This window comes from Nestor notabilis, unplaced genomic scaffold (genome assembly GCF_000696875.1).
Source record: "Nestor notabilis isolate BGI_N333 unplaced genomic scaffold, ASM69687v1 scaffold24067, whole genome shotgun sequence".
NCBI classification, from domain to species: domain Eukaryota; kingdom Metazoa; phylum Chordata; class Aves; order Psittaciformes; family Psittacidae; genus Nestor; species Nestor notabilis.
The window spans coordinates 393-11,446 of record NW_009938128.1 but is presented as its reverse complement, the minus strand read 5'-3'; the positions used below and the strand labels follow the sequence as shown (position 1 = coordinate 11,446).

General features: G+C 59.5%; 1 protein-coding gene across 1 annotated transcript; it reads right to left on the bottom strand.

Annotated features, from left to right (window-relative positions):
• Positions 1–762: 762 nt before the first annotated feature.
• On the bottom strand, positions 763–10,510 carry RRP12 (ribosomal RNA processing 12 homolog (S. cerevisiae); the record flags this gene model as incomplete). The annotated part of the gene is given in 33 exon segments (XM_010019181.1): positions 763–935; positions 1,145–1,227; positions 1,568–1,635; positions 1,872–1,950; positions 2,240–2,289; positions 2,608–2,724; positions 2,856–3,028; positions 3,203–3,361; positions 3,454–3,545; positions 3,876–4,033; positions 4,157–4,264; positions 4,408–4,513; positions 4,592–4,672; positions 4,779–4,937; positions 5,110–5,203; positions 5,390–5,457; positions 5,822–5,976; positions 6,072–6,237; positions 6,347–6,408; positions 6,559–6,663; positions 6,834–6,993; positions 7,245–7,359; positions 7,504–7,601; positions 7,764–7,875; positions 7,951–8,042; positions 8,123–8,221; positions 8,520–8,647; positions 8,953–9,091; positions 9,206–9,322; positions 9,494–9,599; positions 9,786–9,862; positions 10,093–10,176; positions 10,275–10,510. Coding segments are annotated over 33 exon segments (3,749 nt in total), but the record flags the coding sequence as incomplete, so codon positions are not given.
• Between the last annotated feature and the right edge of the window lie 544 nt (positions 10,511–11,054).

Genomic DNA, 11,054 nt, shown 5'->3' with positions numbered 1-11,054 from the left:
GAGGAAAGGGCCTCTCCCAGCTCTCATGGCACAGGGGTTTGCAACAGCAGTTTTCCAGCCAGTCTGAAGAACACTACAGTGAACTGTTCCTGCCCCACAACCAGGCATGGCTGATACAGGAAAAGCTGAGACAACACAGAAACCAGTGGCAGCCAAATAGCAGACACTCCGCCCATGGCACAGATCCCCTGGCTCACGGTTGAGGGCAGAAAATCCTGCCAAAAGGGAGTTTGTATAAGGAAGCTGGTTGTAAGCAATGGACTTCACCATCTCTGGCTTCTTTCTTTGGACAACTCCAGAACTCAACCCTACTGCACGTGTGCTGGGAGGCATGGGACACAGGCACTGCCTCACTGTGCCACAGCGTTGTTCCTGGCAGCCCCCAGGCAAGCCCCACACGGGACAGGGCTCCAGCTCCACATTAGAGGCTGATGCAGGCATGAGCCCTGTGGGATGCAGTGCTGCAGCAACAGGAGGACCCGCTGCACTGGGGTGGCAGCAGAGCACAGACGTGCAAAGTGTGCGCAGATCTGAAGGGAAGGAGAGGAGGAATCTGGGCTGGGAAGGAACAGTGGGTATTTATCAATATAGAGTCTGTTACACTTCACTTGCCCTCACACAAACACACACACCCCTTCCTCCAGGCACAGGAGGGCACGGCCTGGGCCATGAGCCCGTAACACAGTGGGGGTTGGCTTCCCAGGGAGACTCAGGCCACGGTCTGCAGAGGAGTCCCTGCTGCTCCACTCAGGAAGCCCCCATCCTCCAGTGCCCAGAGGCCACAGGGTGTTGTCCATCCTTGGGTAGGTGCAGGCTGAGCACTGGAGGCTCCTCAGGAGCGCTGGGCCCTCAGACGGTTCCTGCGGCCGGCCTTGGCCCCGCGCTGCGCTCCCTTCATCAGGCCCTTGAACTGGCCCTGCATCTTTGCACGCTTCCTGGAGGGAGGAAGGGATGGGAAGCCAGGTTAGTGCAGGCACTGGGCACACCCAATCCACAGGGATGCTCCAAGCTCCACAAGGAGCGGTGCAGAGGCTGGCAGGGAGCACCCAGACCCACAAAACACACCCCTCATTGCAAGAAAAAGCAGGATCAAACCCAGGTTTTGGTCTCATTCCTGACCCTGTGTCCTTCCTGCTAGCCTCACCTTCTGTTGAGTTTAGATCTGTTGAGGGGGATGTAGGCGTAGGGGTCAAGCTGGCCCTTCTTCTTCACGTCACCTTTGCCTTTCTGTGGGAGACAGAGACATGGAAGATGCATGTGACACATTCTAGGGCAACCCTGCTGCCCAGACATCCCAAAGACTATGTTGTAGTGCGGTGCTATTTGAGTCCTGGGAACTGATTTCCCACACAAATGATGCTACAGACACCTGCTGGCCACGGCAAAGGCAGCACCGGGACTCAGACACGGGCTGGAAACAGGCAGTGAGTGTATGGCAACTCCTCTTGCAGCAGAGATCCCTCCAGCCTTGGTGCTACTGGACCAGGTCCCCAGCAAATGAACCATGCTTCCTGCCCAAGCAAAGCCCCCTTCCCTCTCCAACCCTGTGGTCCCCAGCATCCCTCACCTTGGATCTGTACAATGCACCAAAGGCTGGCTCCTTGTTCAGCTGCCGGTGGATCCCAGAGCCTCCAGCTGGAAAACAGGGAATGCATGTTGGAAGGGGGTCCCCAGGGCTTCCCCTTCCCAGTCCCAGGCTGGGGGAGCTGGTCCTGGTTTTGCCTCCAGCTCTTTGGTGTGAGGACGGCAGAGAAGGGCAGCCATTTCCTACAGCAAAGACCTCTGCTCCAGCTGTCCTGGAGCAGCCCAGCACACGATGGGGATGAGGTTCTGGCCCTGGGAGCTGCAGACAGGGCACAGGCAGGACTTACCTTTGTACTGAGGGTAGGTCCCAGCATCAGGTTCCTCATCATCTGGCTCCTCTCTGAACCGACGCTTCTGGCTTTTCTTCTGCAGAAGAAGTCAGCAGGACCTTGCAGCTCATTGTCCTTACAGTCCTGCAGCTTCTGCCCTCCCACGGACCCCAACCTCCTGCTTCCTCTCAAGGGGGCCCAGAGACCTTCCAGACTGCTTGCACATGTCCCTATCCCCAGCCAGCCTCCCGCATCCCTCCAAGCAGCTGGTGCTTGCCCGGTGTCCCCACTGGCCTCGGGCAGAGCTGCAGGTGCCACAACACAGGCAGAGGTTTGTCACAGCCAAGTCCCCTGGCATCTCCTCAGGACCATGAGCCCCTACTCACACTGCGTAGACCCACGTCTTGAAGCACATCTGCCATCTCCTCGTCTGCTCCTACAGTACAGGACAAGAGGGTCAGTGCAGGATGTGGGTGCAGGACAGCCACAGCGCTGTGCCAGTCCCTGGAGCGGGCTGCAGGAGCAGTAGTGCTCCTGCTAAACCAGCACTGGTGGCCGTGTCCCCTCCTACACCCTCCTGGTGATGGAGGTGGCTAGCTCCCTGGCTGACAGTGGCCCAGAGGAGAGCCACTGGGGGTGTGACACAGGGACGTACCAACTCCTGCCCCTTCACCCACATAGAGATAGCAGGAAGAAAACCATCACAAGCACCACAGCAAGCCTAGTATGCCCCCCCTGCCAGCCCAGGCAGTACCTTTGGCTTCATCATTGTCCATCTCCTCCTCCTCGTCATGGATGATCAGGCGCCCATCCTCAGACACCTGGAAGTCATGGCTCACTCCTCTGGCCCGCTTGGGGCCTGGCTTGGTGGCTGCTCACAGAGAGATGGGTCAGGGCCTGGGGAAGGACGCACTCCTGGGGGCAGTCATATGCCCCCATGGCCCTTGTGCACCACGGCAGCCCCCACCCCATCCACCCCACATCTGAAGCTCCATTCCTCACCCAACACCCGCTGGGACACATTGGGATCCAGGAAGTTGAGGGGCTCATCCTCTTCCCCTTCCTTCAGCCAGGCCTGGCCCTTCTGCCATGCTTGCTTCCTCCTCTCCTTGCCCCACTGCTGTTCCTCTTCTTCTTCCTCGTCGTCCTCTGAGTCAGCCAGGATCTCCTCCATGCTGGTCAAAAGGCAGGAAGGATGATGGAAACAGCAAGCTGAGGGGTGCAGACCCCAGCCTGCTCCACAACAGCCTTGGAGAGATCTCCAGCACCCCTAGAGGCACCAGCTGAACAGATCCAGCACAGAGCCCTCCATGGGGGCTGCTCCTTCTTCAGCCCATGCCCATCTTCACCTGTCTCCTCTGGGCTGTGCTGGTGGTGCCTCCTCTTCATCTGCACCTGCAGCCGCCCGTCTCAGCGCACGCTGCTTGCGGTTCCGGGCTTCCGCCTTGCGAAGGTTCACAAGGACCTTATGGAACTCAGCCGGGAGCAGCCCCTTCACCAGCTCGAAGCTGAGGAGTGCACAGAGAGCAGTCAGCACCCACCTCCTCCCACACCACTTCCCAGGAGCTCCCCTGCTGTCCCAGGAACCCCCCCGGCTCACCCAAATTTGCGGATGAACCTGGTGAGAAGGTTTCGCAGCTTCATACGGAAGTGGCGTCTCATGTCATCCGAAAGGTTCCCCACGGCCTCCAGCTGCCAAGATAGAGACCCTCACAACCAAAGCACTCCTGTCCTGGGCACCCAGCCTCCCACCCTTTCCCTGCATGGCCACCTTGCTCACCCTGCTGCCTCCTCCCCACACCTACCCCAGGCAGGGCAGAGGGAGCCATCCCTCCTTGGCAGGCTGGTTCATGGAGGTTCTCTAGCAGGTCCATGCCAGCATTAGGAGAGAGACCTCCCCGCTGCTGTCTCAGCCCCAGAGATCAAGGTTGTGCCCCTGGCTCCCGGTGCAGCTGGAGATGCCCAAGGCAGACCCAGCTCTGTTCTACCACCCTCCTTGGGGCACCCTGCACAAGATCTCACCATTCCCTGGACATGCTTGGCCAGCAGTTTGGTGTCCACCAGCAGCAGAGTGACCTTGAGGAAGCCCAGGGCTGCCTTCACCACATCCCGCGTGCGGGAGGCCAGCAGCAGGCAGATGTTCTGCAGGAGCTGCTCCACCACACTCAGTTCCAGGTGATCTGCAACCACAGTGGGGATCAGCCACAGCCAGCCTGGCCGCAGCACTTCCAGCTCTTTGCTGGCAGGCTCTGCCTCACCCCCCTGTGCTGTCCCTGTCCCCCAGTCCTCAGGCTCCCGCTCACCTTTGAACTCAAAGAACAGGCGGGTCAGCGCCAGCACAGTGCAGCTGATCATGGTGACCGAGCCTGTGAGCCCCACGTACACCAGGAGCAGGAACCGCTCCATGCCCTCTGCAAGAGAAGGACGACTCAGCCCCTGCTCACCCTGGGACCAGCAGCACCCCTGGCCTGTTTCAGCAGGGTGCTGGGCTGAAATTCAGTTGGCCTCATCCATCCCCAGCCATGGGGCTGAGCAAGCAAGAGCAGGAGCTCACCTTGGGGAGTGGGCCCAAAGCGGATGAAGGCATGTCCCATCTCCACGAGCAGCACAAAGGCATTCTTACGCGCTCCCACCGACACCTCCTTGGTGCACAGGATGACCTGGACGCACACAGGCACATCACATCACTGCTGCCACCCCTATGGCCAGAATCTGCTGGGTCCCCCCAGGGAACATACCTCTGGGACTAGGGCGGTGATGAACGGCTCATGCTCTGCAGAGAGCTGCTTCACAACATGCAACAGGCACTTCAGCCGGGGCTGGGGAAAGAAACAGCCCAGCATTGGTACCCACAGGGACACACACCCAGCGGCCCCATTCCCTCCCCAAGTGACTGAGCTCCACCACTGCAGCCCTGGTTCTCACCCTCTTGGCCGGGGACGCCGCGCTCTTGAGCGAGTCCAGCAGCACTGCCTGCAGCTCCTGCAGGTGGGAGCGGACAAAGGCCTGGCAGGGAGCGTGGGGAGCAGCACACACCTCCTCCAGCACGCGGTACGCCTTCTTCTGCATGCTGCGCTCCTTGCTCTGCAAGGACAGCCAACATGTTATGGCAGCCCCTCACTGCACCCCAGGCCACCCATCAAAGACCTGTCCCCTATAGCAGCTACTCAGCCCTGCAGAGTGTGGGTCCTAGCTGGCAGCAAGCTGAAGGTGCCCCACTGCACCCCTGGGGCTGTCAGGGCTGGGACTGCCTTACCTGGAGTGAAGGCTGGATGGTGCGGTACAGGGAGTCCAGGGATTGCTCGTCAGCGTATGGTGCCATTGCCACCACCAGGTCCAGGATGGAGAGTCTGCAATACAGAAGGACACACAGGTAGGTACCTGCAGCATCACTGACACTGCCTGAGCAAGGTGGGAGTCTGGCTGCAAGACTCACTGGATACGCAAGAGTGGCAGGTCCCACGCAAGACAGCATGGGTGCCGCAGTGCTGCTCACCAGGCAGCTCTACCCATTAGCACCAGCACCTTGGTGTTACCTGGCAAACTCAGAGCTCTCGGGACTGGTCAGCTTCAGGCTGGCTTTCTGCAGGAACCCACACACCATCTGCAGGGCAGGTACACAGAGTAGGATCAGCGCTGGCCAAAGGGACTGCTTTTACAAGTTTGCAATTCACCTGTCAAACGCCTTGCCATAGGACTTTTTGGAGACCAGAAGCATCAGCAGGTCCAAAACGAGTTGGACAAATTCACAAAGGGCTTGTGCATGATGCACCAGATACAACTGCAAGATCAGGAAGTCCCAGACTGCTGGCTGGGAAGGGCTCCCTCCCCCTGAGGGCAGAAAGGGCTGCTCTCTGATCAGCTTCTTTTTGTCCTCCCCAAGCAGGCACACACCACAGCCCCATCAGACTGGGTCTGGCTGGGAGATGCTGGCCTGACCCAGCACAGCCTGCCCCTATGCCCCTCACCTGGGGGTCGGTGATGGTCAGGTAAGCACGGACAGTGTCCAGCACGGAGCGGCGCTGAGCATTGCTGCCTCCATCCTCCTCGGGCTGGCTGTACACATTGAACAGGATGGGCAGGAAATTTTTGGCAAAGCGACCCACTTCTGCCTGCTCTGCATCTAAGGAGAGGATGACAGGGGTATGGATCACCATCTCCCCTCTCCAGGTCACCACAAGGGACAAGAACCCACCACGAGGGTCCATCTCCCCCAACCTGTTCCGCAGCCTTTGTGGATGAGGGTGCGCAAGGCCTGGCACACAGTGGGGCGGAGGTCTGGGCGCTCGCTGATGGCCATGCCCAGAGTGCGGGCCAGCCCCTTGAAGGCCTCCAGCACGTCTGTGGGGTGGGTGCAGAACCCGGGCAGCAGGGTCCAGACCTGGAAGGCAAAGAAAAGGTAGGAGCCCAGCACCCTCTGCCCAAGTCACCAATCCCCAGCTTAGCACCACAGGTACACCATGGAAGGGCCCCTGGGTGCTTCTCATTCCCTGCCACTGCAGTGTGTCATAGATCTTGGCCTCCATGCTCTTCCCAGCCTGGGTAAACTCCAGAGCTGCAGAAGACAAGGGGTAGATGAGACAACCAGAGCAGCAGAGGTGGCAAAGCCCCACTCCACCTCAGGGTATGGAAGGGAGGTCCCACAGAGCACCCTGGGGCTGCAGGACTGCACCCACTGGGACACCCCTTGTGCCAACACCCTCACCTCTGCTTTTCAGGGCGGCTGCCAAGGGCAAGAAGTAGCTGGTGAAGAAGCCGAGCCGTGCACCCTGCACATAGTCCCGCAGCACTGGGGAAATCCAGCGTCTCCCTGGGAAGGGAAGGATGGGTCAGGGGAGTGCAGGGCACTGCTGGCATCAGCCCCTGTGCACATAGCACTCCAGCCAGCCCCAAAGCTGAGTACAGACATGCTCGGCACAACCAAACACCTCCAGCACTGAAAGGGGACTGAACGGGAATAAGAGACTGCAAAATCACTGCTCCATGACTGTACTCACTCCTTGCCATCGATGCCCAGGGGCACAGCTTCCAGCAGCACCTCAGGGCCCATGGTGCTCACAGCAGCTCCCACCGCCTGGTCCACTTCAGTGGTGTAGGGGAAGTGTGGGGAGAGACGCAGGTCACAAAGAGACTGGAGACACTGTGGGGATGGGGCAGGACAGTCGCAGAGGAGCCACAGAGGCAGGTCTGGCACGGGTCTCTCGTTATGCCTGCCCAGGGATGCCAGCTGCCCTGCCTGTCCCTGTGCCAAGGCCCAGAGCTGCACACACCCTGCCCATGCACAGGCAGGACAGAGGGCGCTGGGATAGCCCTGCTCCAAAGCTGGAGAGAGCAATGCAGCCACCCAACCTGCCTTTATGGGCAAGCCTGTGCTCTCCCAGCCTGGCTCACCTTCTTCATGATGGGGTGGCACTGCTTCCCACATGTCTCAAAGAAGATCTCCAGCACCCGCAGCACCTCATCCCATGCCGCATGGAAACGGTATGTTAGGCCTTCCTCCACTGATCTGAGGAGAAAGGAGATGGTCACACTGGCAGACTGACCCTGCAGTGACCAGGGTGCCCACTAGGCCTGCCAGCCCCCATCAGGGACCAGGCAGGGTGGCTCAGAGGCCCATGGGGACAGCCTCTCCCATGCCACAGCTCCTCACCTGAACATCTTGCACAGGTAAGCAGCAGGGGCTGGGGAAGATGCAGAGACACTGCCCAGGTCCTCCATGTGGCGAGCAACACATTCAGTCAGGAGGGTCTGCAAAGGCAAACAGGGAAAATGGGATAGCAGTGGACCACGGATCCCCCAGCCTGGAAGGCACAGAGGGGCACAACACACCCTGGAAAGCCCCAAACCCCTGGGCAGAGCCACCACAAGGCCCAGAGGAGCCAAGCAGAGAAAGGAATCCATGTGTGGTACCTCCAGGGTCCGTGCTGCTGCTGCCACCACCTGGGAGTGTGGGGAGAGGAAGCAGTTCATGGCAGCAGAGAAGAGCCGGGGCAGATGAGCCCAGCACAGGTCCTTCTGCAGCCTGGAGAAGAGAGACCAGGCAGGTGAGACACCAAACAGCCGCCTCTCCCCTGCCCCGCCATGCCCCTGCACCCACCTGCCCAGGTTGATGTGCGCCCGCTCCATGGTGGACAGCCAGGTCAGCAGCGGCTGCAGGTCACTCGTGCTGGGCACGTAGTCATAGAGGGCCTGGAGAAGCAGAGGGAGGGCAGGTGGGTGCCACAGCACTGCCATGACCATCCCTCCCCGCACTGCCAGCCCTCACTCACGGTGATGATCTGGGCATTGAGCTCAGCCGGCAGGCAGGCCACGCTGGCCTGGGCACTGAAGAGGCTGTGGAAGGCTTGCATGGCACACGCTGTCACCAGCTGCAAAGGACCGCATGGAAACGGTATGTCAGGAAGAAGGGAGCTCTGCTTTGCACCCCTGACCCCAAAGCAGTCTCTGTCCCAGGATGCCCGACACTGCTGTGACTGTGCCACACCGTCAGCCTTCCTCTTCCGCAACAGGCAAACCAGCAAGCACCACCCATCCCAGGCTCCTCTGTGTTTGCACCCTGCATGTCCAGGCTCCCAGCCAGCACCTGAGGCGGTTCGAGCCCTTCCAGGGCGCAGCTGAGAGGTAAAGGGGCTGTTACCTTCCCATCCCTGTCAGAGGGACACTCACCACGTGGCTGAGGGTCATGACTCGGAGCAAGGTCTCGCAGCAGGTTTTCACCACAGCTGCAGGAAAGCAGGGTAGCAGGTCCCGCAGCAGGGCAAGGACATGCAATGTGGTGGTCGCCTCCTTGGTGCCTGCAGGAGCAGAGCAATGTCTGAGCCTGTGGCACCACCCCATGGCAAAGCCCTGACTGTGACAGCGCTGGGGCTGACTCACAGAGCTGTGGTGAACACCCCCGTTTTCTGGGTAGAGCAGAGCAATGTGTCTGTTGATGGCTGAGGACCCTCTAAATCACCTTAGGTGCCCCAGAAGCATCTCATGCCCTCTCCAGTAATCCCAGGGTGCTGCACCCACCTCTCTTCCCTTCAAGTCTTTATTTTCCAATAGCAAAAGGCCCTCCCCTCCTCAGCCATAGATCCCTTGCCCCAGCACTCCACACCTCCAGCTTTTTCAATCTCCTGCACACAGAACTTGGCGGTGGAGGGTGCCGCAGGGTGATGCTCAGGAGCTGCATCCCCAAACATGAATTCACTGCCCCTCAGCACAGAGCACACGCCATGCTGCGCCGCTTTCCGCACCTGGGGGAAGGAGAGCCCATGTGGGTAGAAGTCACAGACCCCAGGGGCACAGCCAGCCCCAGAAATGAGTTCCAAAGGCAGTGTCATCCCTTGCCAGGGACACTGAGGGCTCACCTTGGGCTTGGTGTGAACACAGAAGCTCAGCAAGCCATGATAGACCTGGAGGGTAACAGGGTAGCTCCAGGCTGCTAAGTCCTGCTTCCGCAGCAGTGTGGCCAAGCAAGAGAGGACCTGTGACAAGGGAGCAGCAGAGGCATTAGCAACACCCCACAGAGACCCTCCTTGTCATTGCAACAACTTCAGGATGAGCAGCAGCACCACCTACAGCTGCAGCCTCGAGCCCGGGCTCTCAGCAGACCTCTGGGCACAGCTGGCATGGCTGGCTGCTGCTTGGCTACTCACCCATCGCAGGGCAGAGGTGGAGCTGCTGCAGGCCTGCGAGGACACAATACCCATGAAGGTTTTTGAGGCATCTGAGAACTTTTTTATAAGCACAGGGCTTGGGACCCTGCCGGGAAAAGGGAGCATGTCAGTGGGGCGAGGAGTGGGGCAGCTGGTGGCAGTCACATACGGAACTGCATCCCCAACCAGCCCCGGCTGTGTTCTTTCCCCAGCCTGGGGAGAAGGGACGATGCCAGGCCCTCTGCCATATTAGGGCCAGGCAGCTCTCCCCACTCCTCTGCCAGCCACTCACCGCTTCAGGACAAGGTTAAGCAGGTAGGCGACAGCAGCCATCGACTCAGGGGACTCCACCACCTCCAGCGTCGTCATCTGGGAACAGAGGATGGGTGAGTGAGGGGGGAGCGGGACTTCATACCAGAGAGCCTTTCCCCAACCCTGGTGGAGTGGGGCAGAAAAGCTGGGAGGAGCGCAACAGCATCTCTGTTGAAGGAAGGCCTCAGCTACGAGCACCCTTCCTTCACTAACCCTCCTGAGAGCCCACACGTGGTTGATGCCAACAGCAGCTCCGCTCACACCTTCTCCTCACAGCCACCACTCACCAGTGCAGCAAAGTACTCCGTCTCGGTCTCCTTGCCCCCACGCGAGCGGATCACCTCTGTCACTGCTGCCAGCACAGCGCAGATCTGTGAGCAGCGAGGAAAGCAGGTCAGTGCCCTCAGCCTCACATCTAGAGGCCTATCTCCACCAGACCCTCCTACCCCAACCCTGCTCCTGCCCATACCTCTTTGTGAGCAGCAGAGTTGGATTCCCAGAAGCGCTGCACCTTGCTGAAGGTGATGTTGGTGCAGTCACTCAGCCCGCTCAAGAAGGTGCCGGAGGACTTCTCCGTGGCGGCTTCTGCAGCACCATCCTCCTCCATACGGAGCTGGGCGCTGTCATTCGTCCTCTCCAAACGCAGGGACCCCGACTGCAGCTCATTGTGCAGCTTCACTGCATCCACCGTCAAGTTACTTTTCTCTGCCAGGGTGAACAGGTGTGTTCAGAATCACAAAGCTCTGTTGTTCCACTGTTCACCTTGAAACCCCCCAACAGCTCGACCCACTTGGCTGGAGCTCATCTCCAGTGTATGGGACACAGATACTGCTTCCCCCTGATGGCAGAAAGCACAGTAACTGGACAGAGCTCCTCATTCCTATATAAACAAGCCACAGCACAGTCCAGCCACCTCCTCCAATGGAGGAGAGCATCATAGCCTCACAAACATGCTCTGCTGTGCCAAGGCTTTAACACTGAGGTGCCTCCTGTACTCTGCCCTATTTATCTTCTGCCTGGAGCCCTGGCAACCAGACAGCCATGGCATACGCTCCACATCCCTCTGGGTCCCAGATACCAGCTTGCAACCAGCTGCAAGAAGACAGTGCGTACTGCAAGACACATTTCTGTATCTGCAGGAAATGGATCCCCACGGCGACAGCAGCCAGGGCTGTGAATCTCCAGCCCCTCACTGACTGTGATGCTCTGAGGTTTGCCTTCCCCATCATGAAGCCTTCTGAACAGGAGC